The sequence below is a fragment of the Salmo salar genome, chromosome ssa20 (assembly GCF_905237065.1).
Source record: "Salmo salar chromosome ssa20, Ssal_v3.1, whole genome shotgun sequence".
NCBI classification, from domain to species: Eukaryota; Metazoa; Chordata; class Actinopteri; order Salmoniformes; family Salmonidae; genus Salmo; species Salmo salar.
The window spans coordinates 25,708,216-25,718,608 of NC_059461.1; the positions used below are offsets into that span (position 1 = coordinate 25,708,216).

The 10,393-nt window shown below is 39.2% G+C and overlaps 1 protein-coding gene across 2 annotated transcripts; it reads left to right on the top strand.

Moving 5' to 3' along the window:
• The first annotated feature begins 446 nt into the window (after nt 1–446).
• On the top strand, nt 447–3,508 carry nkx6.3 (NK6 homeobox 3). Of its 2 annotated transcripts, none has more exons than XM_014160094.2 (3): nt 447–1,299; nt 2,067–2,236; nt 2,405–3,508. In XM_014160094.2, exons 1-3 carry the CDS (start codon nt 888–890, stop codon nt 2,621–2,623), a joined length of 801 nt encoding a protein of 266 aa, XP_014015569.1. In that variant the 5' UTR covers nt 447–887; the 3' UTR covers nt 2,624–3,508. The 2 variants fall into 2 exon arrangements, with proteins under 2 accessions (XP_014015569.1, XP_014015568.1); XM_014160093.2 differs by having other exon boundaries at nt 452–1,299; nt 2,393–3,508.
• The last annotated feature ends 6,885 nt before the right edge of the window (nt 3,509–10,393 follow it).

A 10,393-nucleotide genomic window follows, 5' to 3' on the forward strand; every position in this document is an offset into this window, starting at 1 on the left:
TTAAACTTACTGCAAAAGAGAAATCCAATGATTCCATTATGCATGAAGACGTTTTATAAAAACCACTGTTCACAATATCTTACAAAAAAGGTAAAGATGATACAGAGCTATTGTTTTACGATATAGCTGATCCATCACAATATCAGTCTATCCCATATTAGTGTTGATACGCCATACTATGGACTAAAACAGAAGAAGCATAAACCTGTGTATTGAAGCTGCTTCTGCCTCAGCACCACAGAGGGCCAGCCATGGCAGGTCATCAAAAAGCAACTTGTTCCCACTCCACCTGTTCAAAACGCTATTAATCTGCTGCCTTCCAATAGAAGGCTTGGCTTTGTCCCGGGAGCCAATAGAAATACGAGAGCTGTGGGACTGACCAATCCAAGGCAGCATTCTAATATGTCCTTTCTTTATCAAGGTGCCACTCCACTTCAAGATACTGCTTATTTATGACCCCCGAGAAGAGAGCAGGGAGGAGATATTTGTCTTAAGGAGCAACTGTGAACACTGTTTCTCAGGTTGCACAACACCTGATGTTGATTTTTGAACTGTCACCTTCAGTACTATGGCACAAAGCAGGTGAAGGAAGACAGTGAAGAGGTTTTATGCTGGCACCTGCCCTCTGCTGTCATAGCCAGCTAGAGAGACACCTCTGCAGATACCAGTGACCTGGAGTAATCTAGTCCTCAGATAGGGGACATTGGCATCAGCATCATTTGAACATCAACAGACTGGATTACGAAATAAGAACACAATCAACAAACCCGTATTCATCCAGTCTTGGTGAGAGAGGTAAACGTGAACCTTTGTGGGCCGCACTGGGTCTTTTCATGACTGGACCTTGTTAGGTGAGTTGGTGAAATCTAAAAGTGGAGGCACTTCTCATGGATTCCAACATACCGGGGTCTTTTCTGTTCAACAACAGCCTGAATCAGTTCTCTTCGGACTTAAAGGCACCTGTGTGTCAGTACTCAGTGCCCAACTCCTTCTACAAGCTCAACCCAGGCCTGAACAGCCAGCTGCAGGCAGCAGGCACACCCCACGGCATCAGTGACATCCTCAGCCGTTCCATGATGGGCGCTACGGGCACTACCACCCTGCTCTCTGGATACCCTACCATGGGGGGCTTTGGCACCGTGGCCACCCCGGGGGTCTACTACAACCGTGCCGACTACAACCCCTCACTGGGCGGCTTCACCAAGCCTGGCGCTGAGTGCCCCGTGAAGGGTCGCAGTGGCAGCTGCTGGGTAGAGAGCGGGTACGAGTGGAGAGGAGGGAGGCAGCAGTGCAATAACAGTGAGTAACTCCACACTATAGTCACCTGAATATCACACGACTCACACACCAACTGACTGAGGCATGGCTTATATCACCCATCCATAATACTCAGAGAACTGTATTATTATCTAGATTTTTATCATGTTTTTTTTCTCAAAGCTTAAACAAATTAATATATTTGGTGTAAATTACTTTTTAACTCCTCTGTTTAATTAAAAAACAAATATCTTAAAACATTTGAATAACTTAATTTCTCATAAAAGTTTTTAAATCAAGGTTCTGTTAGTTAAAGGTGTAAATATATTATTGTATAAAGTGTATGGCAGTCTATTGTAATCTATAATGTCATTTTATGTGTCATTGTTTAAATACTGGTTATCACTAACCATTCAGTCTTTCAGTAAAGACAGTGTACATATAATTTGGCTGACTCATTCACTTAACATACCAATATCTGGAATCTGATTACATGCTATATAAGGATAATGCTGCATAGGTCACATAAAACATTTTAAGATGTGAAAAAAGTTTGTATTGAGAAATGTATCTAATATTATATTTGATCATCTCTGTAATACAAACACACTAAAAATACAGTAAAATTGGTTGTATATTCATTTTGATTCCTCCAATATACTAGTATTTTACTAACTACTACTAATATTTTACAGATATGTAAAAATATCTATGTAATTGACCATGTCATCATTATTTACCTCACTATTTGTATGCAGTCTCCAAGTGACTTAAATTGAAAATAACTGTAATGCATACTTCATTTCCAGACATTGGGCATCTAGAGGATATTTCGGGCAGGAAGAAGCACACCAGACCTACATTCAGTGGACATCAGATATTTGCCCTGGAGAAAACCTTTGAGCGGACCAAGTACTTGGCCGGGCCAGAGAGAGCTAGACTGGCCTACTCCCTGGGCATGACAGAGTCACAAGTCAAGGTAAAGCAAAAGTCCCCATATAGACAGATCTAAATGCATGCACTGACTATACACTTCATCTGAATTCATTTAGTAAAGAGGATTACAGTATAGTATAATTTAATGTATGCTGGTTAAAATAAGAAATCCCACTAAGTAAAGAAATGATTTAATCAGGTATGGTTCCAGAACCGCCGCACCAAGTGGAGGAAGAAGAGTGCCTCAGAGCCCAGCTCCACCCAGGCGATGCGGGGTGAGCAGGGAGGGGAGGCCTCGGAGAACGAGGTGGAGGATGAAGAGTACAACAAGCCTCTGGATCCCGACTCGGACGACGAGAAGATACGACTGCTGCTGCGCAAACACCGCCGGGCTTTCTCTGTACTCCGCCTTGGACCACATCACGTCTGACACATTCACACAAAAGCTGCCACGCACACACGCACACAGACACACACGCACACATCAGATGTGCATGTTGTAGCAAGGGGTAGCATTAAACACATTTTGTAGTACAGACACACAACTAAATATTCAAGCATGTTCAAAATAAGACACATTTATAATACAGTAAGTTTAAGGAGAAAAAAGGGTAACGGTTCACGTGAAGTGATGCCTTGACGTACTGTATTTGTAACCATAATGGAAACAGAGGGAAGATGTTACCATTAAATGATGGGTGAAACAGTTTAAATTGAAAATAGAATTCATCAATGAGTTTCAATGAGGCAAATGGTTAACTGTTATGTAGGAAACCCATCATGATCTATTATCCTCAGCTGCACTATGATGGTTGCATCAAACGTGAAAGGAAATAGTTTCTCATGTGTACATACACATTATAGCAGACCAAAGCTAAATAGATATGTAAACCATGGATAATGCAGTTGACAGTACCTGTTTTATTTGAATAGAATAAACACTTCAGGTCAAGGACTTTTTATTTAAGTTCATCAAATTAATTTGCTTGTTGTACTCTTAATATCGAATGTCCATTTGAACTTGTTTCAGTCAACTGCTGTACTATGAACACAGAATATTTCTATTATTAACTTTGATTCATTTAATTGAGAGCCTGGCAATGCTGTTTTTTTAACACTGGCGTTGAAGGTACACATATCAAGATAAGTCTTGACCTTTTATTTTGACTAATGTGTTGGCTAATGTCATGCAGACATGCAAGCTTTCATGACATTTGAGGGTTTCTGCGCATCCAAATTAAGTTGCATAAGGATAATGTAAATGAATGATGACATTTTTAATTGTACAATAAATTATTGTGAATTATTTATTGAATACAATGGTACAATGATTGTGTCATGACTTGGTTTTTCAGTAATTGTTTTCATATAAAAGACAACAATCCCCAAACAAACAACTTATACTGTGCTGTATCTGACATCTAAACAGACATTGAAGTCTATATCAGCAATAGAGTTGTTAATACATTAAAAGCGACAGTTAAGACAGATGGCGGGTAGAAAGGCACAATCATTGAGTAGAAGTGAGGGGTCAAAGGCCAATCCCAAGGTAATCTATGTAGTTACCAGGGTGCTGGAATTGGACTGGCTGAACTGTTCTGTGTAGAATACAAAGCCATCAGACCCATCCACGCCATCACAAAATCAATGCTACTATTCTATTTCATTCACTAATTGAATATTTCTCACCCCTGGCCCCTGCAGCTCAGTGCTGTTTGTCATTAGGACAGATGCGAAGGGAGTGTGTGAGGGTGTGCCCAGCACCAGGGAAAATATGCATTGTGCTTGTTGTACTGTTGAAACAATTATGCAATTGTTGATAGTAAAACATCAACAAGATGCTAGTCTCCCTAGGCAGACGGGTTGCCTCCCACAATGTGAACAATGCTCCAGGTCTGGGATTTCTGAGACAAACAAGACGCTAATGTCAAGAGTTAGGTTGCGCTATAGTTGAAGATAGAGATGATATGTTAACAGCAACAGCATACAGACTACAAACTTTGAGAATATAACCATATGAATATACTATAGCAGATACCTTTCTACTACTAAAAGTTCTATAAACAGGAGAGAAAAGGCAGTGATAAAGGCTGGGAAAAGCTGAAGAGCAACATTGATATCAGTCTTGGCATGGTTGGGAAACGAAGCCTGTGCTGTATCATTGAATCTAGGAAACTCTCAGAACACTTTAGTTCTTGTGCAGCTTCGTATGAAAGTGAATAAAAAAAAGATTTTTAAGAGCCCAGTTCTGTGAAACCGCAAAAGCTCTTCATAAATGAAACTTGCATATTCATGGCATCTGCTTTACTTAAATCTTTCAGCATCTAGGCCAGGACAGGTCATTTACATTGTTTTTGGTGCGCATTTTACATTTGCTGACTGCAGACTGTACTTTTTCTGCTGATTATTTTGCCTAGCACTTGATAAATCCAAGGCAAAGGTATTGGATCAACATTTGTCCTCCAAAATGCAATAATTGTGAGGATCGGATTCAGAGCAACTCACAATTTCAGTTGGCTTTTCCTTTCTGGAGTTTTAAAGGGTATTGATCGAAACAACTTGGCCAGTTCTGACTGTCCGAAATAGCCAGCCCATTCCACCTTGAGAGGGCACGTTTAATATCCCATCTATTTCACACAAAGTCCTAGCAATACGCAGCCTCACTTTTTCTCTCTCCAACCAAAGAGGCATGTCTCAGGTTGAATTCTCAAACCATAGAATGGGAATAAATAACATGGCCATAATAAGTTAAAGTTGAGTGTGTAAGGTCCAGATGGACATTTAGCATGAGAATAATCAAATAAAAGTTTACCTATTTCAGCATGACCTCTCCAAAACACATTGCAGTGATCTGTGTGTGTTCCTCCCTGACAGCAAGTACAACCCATTGTAACCCAGTTGATGGGAACTGTTTAAACACACTCCACCACAAGCATTGGAGATTCCAGGCATTCTCGTTTCATACATTAGGCCTACATTAAAGGAGTGGTACATCGCCTATGGTATGTTACAATTCAGCTGCATCCAGCATCCAGTGGTGTCGACAAGCATTGGAGTGAAACCATACATAATGAGCTTTATTTGAAATCACATGGTAATGGTTGTGTTATGCAGAGCACTGATGTGACTAAAAGAGAAAGCCAAATAGTGATCAGAGTTACCTGCCAAAAGGGAAACCCTTGCACAACTCTAAGATAAATTGCAAGTAGAATGCCAACTGCAAAGAAACAAGCTAGTAGCTCTAAAATTGATATTGATTTTGCAAGGTAGAATCTCATTAAGGGAGAGTTATACAGTAATGTAATTGCAGTGGTCAACATTTATTTACAAAACTGGAAGCATTACAAGAATGTAGTGTTTGTTTGTGTTCGACCAGAAATGACAAACAACATTAGTCCACTCCGTCTAACAATACTACTGGCCTCATGTTGAACTCCAAACCAAGAGCATTCCCTGGAGGGCATTATTAGAATATGTTGACCATACCATGAATCAACTACTACAAATATATTATTGACAGGTGGACCTTGCACTTTCCACGCAGACATATCAATCATTAATTGTAAACAAACGTAAGGAAATTTGAGGGGGTCCAGATTAAAAGGATGATCTATACATTTGAACTAATGAATCCTGGTATTATCAGTCTACAATTACTTCACAGCAGATTGAGTGTAAATCAGTCAACACATACTACAGAGGAAGATTGATGACAAATTATGCATTTTCTACCTCAAAATATAGGGAGTATAACAGTAAAATTAAAAAAAGTCATTAATATGCATTGATCATTTAAGTGCATTCTGAATAACACATACAACTATAAAATAATATGAAAACCATTATTATATTTTAAAAGTCTTTGAATTAGTCCGTAATAAAACACAATTATGCAAACCAGCCATCCATTTCATACAAAATACAGATGGACAATGAACAAAGATCGGCTGCAGCAGAAATCAACATGGAACACGGAAAATAGATCAAATCAATAAAATAACTTCAACCAAAATAATATAGTGGTTTCAAGCTTAAAATGTTGTGAACTTTGCATGCGTTTGTGTGAGCATGTGCCTGGGTGTGCATGTGTGTGCTTGCATGTCATTTTGTGTGTGGCTGTGGTATCAGACATCCATTCCAGACACATTAATTTAAAATAATTGTATGGTAAACAAGTTGTAGTGATTTGGCAGAAGTTAAACTGATCACAGTAACTGAAACAGTAAAACAATAGATGGGTCGTTCCACGAAATGAGTGCCTTTTGCGTCCCTTTGATATTTTAAGAATAAACTATGACAAATAATTAATTTTAACAGTTATATTCAATTAAGTGCCCTTTAATATAGACCACACAGACAATTCAATAAATCAGATAAGTAAAGACTCTAAACGTCCCTCCGTGTACCCTCTGTGACTTCTAGGAAGATTAACCCACTTAACCCCAACACTTCTCCAAGTTTTCACCATCATTGTAAAGCCCTAGCTATTTTGTTGCTTTGACAGTCATTTCTGAAGATAATTTTGTCCATTTTCTGGTGTTTTGTGGTGGAAAACTGAGTGGGTCGAGAACAACACGTCAACCCTGTTACCCACATATAGACAGCGTACATTTTTTTAAACAATTACATTTTTGGGGTGAAGCTTGCATTCAATTGCCACTCTGTTGCACACAACACCCTTATATTCCCCATCACAAGGGGATTTGCAGCTGATTTACAGTGGCAAGAAAAAGTATGTGAACCCTTTGGAAATACCTGGATTTCTGCATAAACTGGTCATAAAATGTAATCTGATCTTCATCTAGGTCACAACAATAGACAAACACAGTCTGCTTAAACAAATAACACACAAACTATGATATGTTTTCATGTCTTTATTGAACACACCGTGTAAACATTCACAGTGCAGTGAACCCTCCACACATAGTGTTGTATGTTCCTTTCAAACAAATCCACTGTAGTTTATTCTGTCCACAGAATATTTAGCCAGTAGCGCTGTGGAACATCCAGGTGCACTTTTGGAAACATAAGACGCGCAGCAATGTTTTTTTTTGACAGCTGACTCCATTAGCCTAGGAGTTCACATACTTTTCCAACCTATACTGTGAATGTTTAAATGATGTATTCAATATAGGCAAGAAAAATACAATAATTTGTGTGTTATTAGTTTAAGCACACTATGTTTGTCTATTGTTGTGACTTAGATGAAGATCAGATCAAATTTGATGACCAATTTATGCAGAAATCCAGGTAATTCCAAAGGGTTCACATACTTTTTCTTGCTACTGTAAGATTAAATTGTCAACCCTGTTACTTTATTTGGCACTTAATAGGCGCTTTCTATAGTATTTTTTTTATTTAACCTCTTGAGATGGGAAAATGTGTTTTTTATTAGGTTGAACATGTGCTCTTTATGACAGAATGTTAAAATTAGGTGAATGCATCATTAAAAACAAAATAACATTCAGCCAGTTCCCCTGAACAAGAGAAATCTCTATTAGCACAATCCTCAACTCTCTAAAAACACATGAACAAATATTTGAATCTTTGAGGAGCTACTTTAAAGGACTAGCCCATAGTTTATGGAATAAAGCACTTCATGATAACAACGTAGCTGCGTACCACAGGCAATACACATCAGAAATGAAAACAGACTACATAACTGCCAGCTATCATGGTGTCCTGACTTAATGTCCGGTAGAGTAGGGACTAACCTTACAGTTGAACCATAATAAGTTTGTCCATTACATGGGCCCACCCCATAATATGTCAATGTACAACCCGCCAGAGAGTATACCCAGCAGAGTGGAGTAGCAGGCAGGCAAAGCCCAGTGATAATCAGTATTCAGCAGCATGTAGATGTTATACTTTAGAGTCTGCGGGAATCCAAGGTAGAGGTCCGATGGGGAGGGAGGGCATTTCCATTTTTCATACTGACCTGATGGGCTCCCAGCCTGAATCTGGCCCCACTGGTCTTTTACATGATCTTATTGATTTAAGCTGAGTTATAACCATAGTGATGGAAGGAGGTTAGGAAAAGAGACCTCAGCGTGGCATTTTTTTTTACGTAGACTGTTCGAGGGATGAGCTGGGATAGTATGTACAGTGCATTCAGAAAGTATTCACACCCCTTTACTTTTTCCACATTTTGTTGTCAGAGCCTGAATTAAAAATAGGTTACATTTAGATTTTGTGTCACTGATGCACACACAATACCCCATAATGTCAAAGTGGATTTGTTTTTGAATAATTATTTTTGAAATTAATAAAAAATGTAAAGCTGAAATGCCTTGAGTCAAATAAGTATTCAACCCCTTTGTTATGACAAGCCTGAATAAAAAAATAAAAAGCAGACGCTGCTAAATATCCCTTTGAGTATGATGAAGTTATTAATTAGGCTTTTGATGATGTATTAATACACTCAGTCACTAAAATGATACAGGTGTCCTTCCTAACTCAGCTGTAGGAGAGGAAGGAAACTACTCAGGGATTTTTGTGATTTTGGTTGTGATATGACAAAACTGACGATGGATCAACACCATTATACTCACTCCACAATCCTAAACTAGTCTCTATGGGGGTGCCACAGGGTTCCTTTTTCGGGCCGGCTCTTTTCTCTGTACATATCAATGATGTCGCTCTTGCTGCTGGTGATTCTCTGATCCACCTCTAGGCAGACAACACCCTTCTGTATACTTATGGCCCTTCTTTGTACACCGTGTTAAAAAACATCCAAACGAGCTTCAATGCCATACAACACTCCTTCCGTGGCCTCCAACTGCTTTTAAATGCTAGTAAAACCAAATGCATGCTCTTCAACCAATTGCTGCCCGCACCCGCCCGCCCAACTAGCATCACTACTCCGGACGGTTCTGACTTAGAATATGTGGACAACTACAAAGACCTAGGTGACTGGTTAGACTGTAAACTCTCCTTCCAGACTCACATTAAGCATCTCCAATCCAAAATTAAACCTAGAATAGGCTTACTATTTCGCTACAAAGCCTCCTTCACTGATGCTGTCAAACATACCCTCGTAAAACTGACTATCCTACCGATCCTTGACTTCGGCAATGTCATTTACAAAATAGCCTCCAACACTCTACTCAGCAAACTGGATGTAGTCTATCACAGTGCCATCCGTTTTGTCACCAAAGCCCCATATACTACTCACCACTATGACCTGTATGCTCTCGTTGGCTGGCCCTCGCTACATATTCGTCACAAAACCCACTGGCTCCAGGTCATCTATAAGTCTTTGCTAGCACCATAGCAACACCCACCCTTAGCACGCTCTCCAACAGGTATATTTCACTGGTCATCCCCAAAGCCAACAATTCCTTTGGCTGCCTTTCCTTCCAGTTCTCTGCTACCAATGACTGGAACGAATTGCAAAAAATCACTGAAGCTGGAGACTTATATCTCCCTCTCTAACTTTAAGCATCAGCTGTCAGAGCAGTTTACTGATCACTGTACCTGTACACAGCCAATCTGTAAATAGCACACCCAACTACCTCATCCCCATATTGTTATTTATCTTCTTGCTCTTTTGCACCCCAGTATCTCTACTTGCACATCATCATCTGCACATCTATCACTCCAGCGTTAATGCTAAATTGTAATTATTTCGCCTCTATGGCCTGTTTATTGCCTTACCTCCCTAATCTTCTACATTTGCACACACTGTACATAGATTTTTCAATTGTGTTATTGACTGTACGTTTGTTTATGTGTAACTCTGTGTTGTTGTTTTTGTCGCACTGCTTTGCTTTATCTTGGCCAGGTCGAAGTTGTAAATGAGAACTTGTTCTCAACTGGCCTACCTGGTTAAATAAAGGTGAAATACATTTAAAAAATAAAATTTTAAAATGACAGACTGAAAAGAAGGAAACCTGTACAGAATAAAAAGTGTTTAAAAAACATGCATCCTGTTTGAAACAAGGCACTTAAGTAATACTGCAAAAAACGTTGCAAAATGTATTACTTTGTCTGAATACAAAGCGTTATGTTTGGGGCAAATCCAACAACACATCAATGAGTACCACTCTTCATATTTTGAAGCTTGGTAGTGGCTGCATTATGTTATGGGTATGCTTGTCGTCGGCAAGGACTAGGGAGTTTTTTTAATAAAAGGAAATGGAATACAGCTACAAGCACAGGCAAAATCCTAGAAGAAAACCTGGTTAAGTCTGCTTTCCGA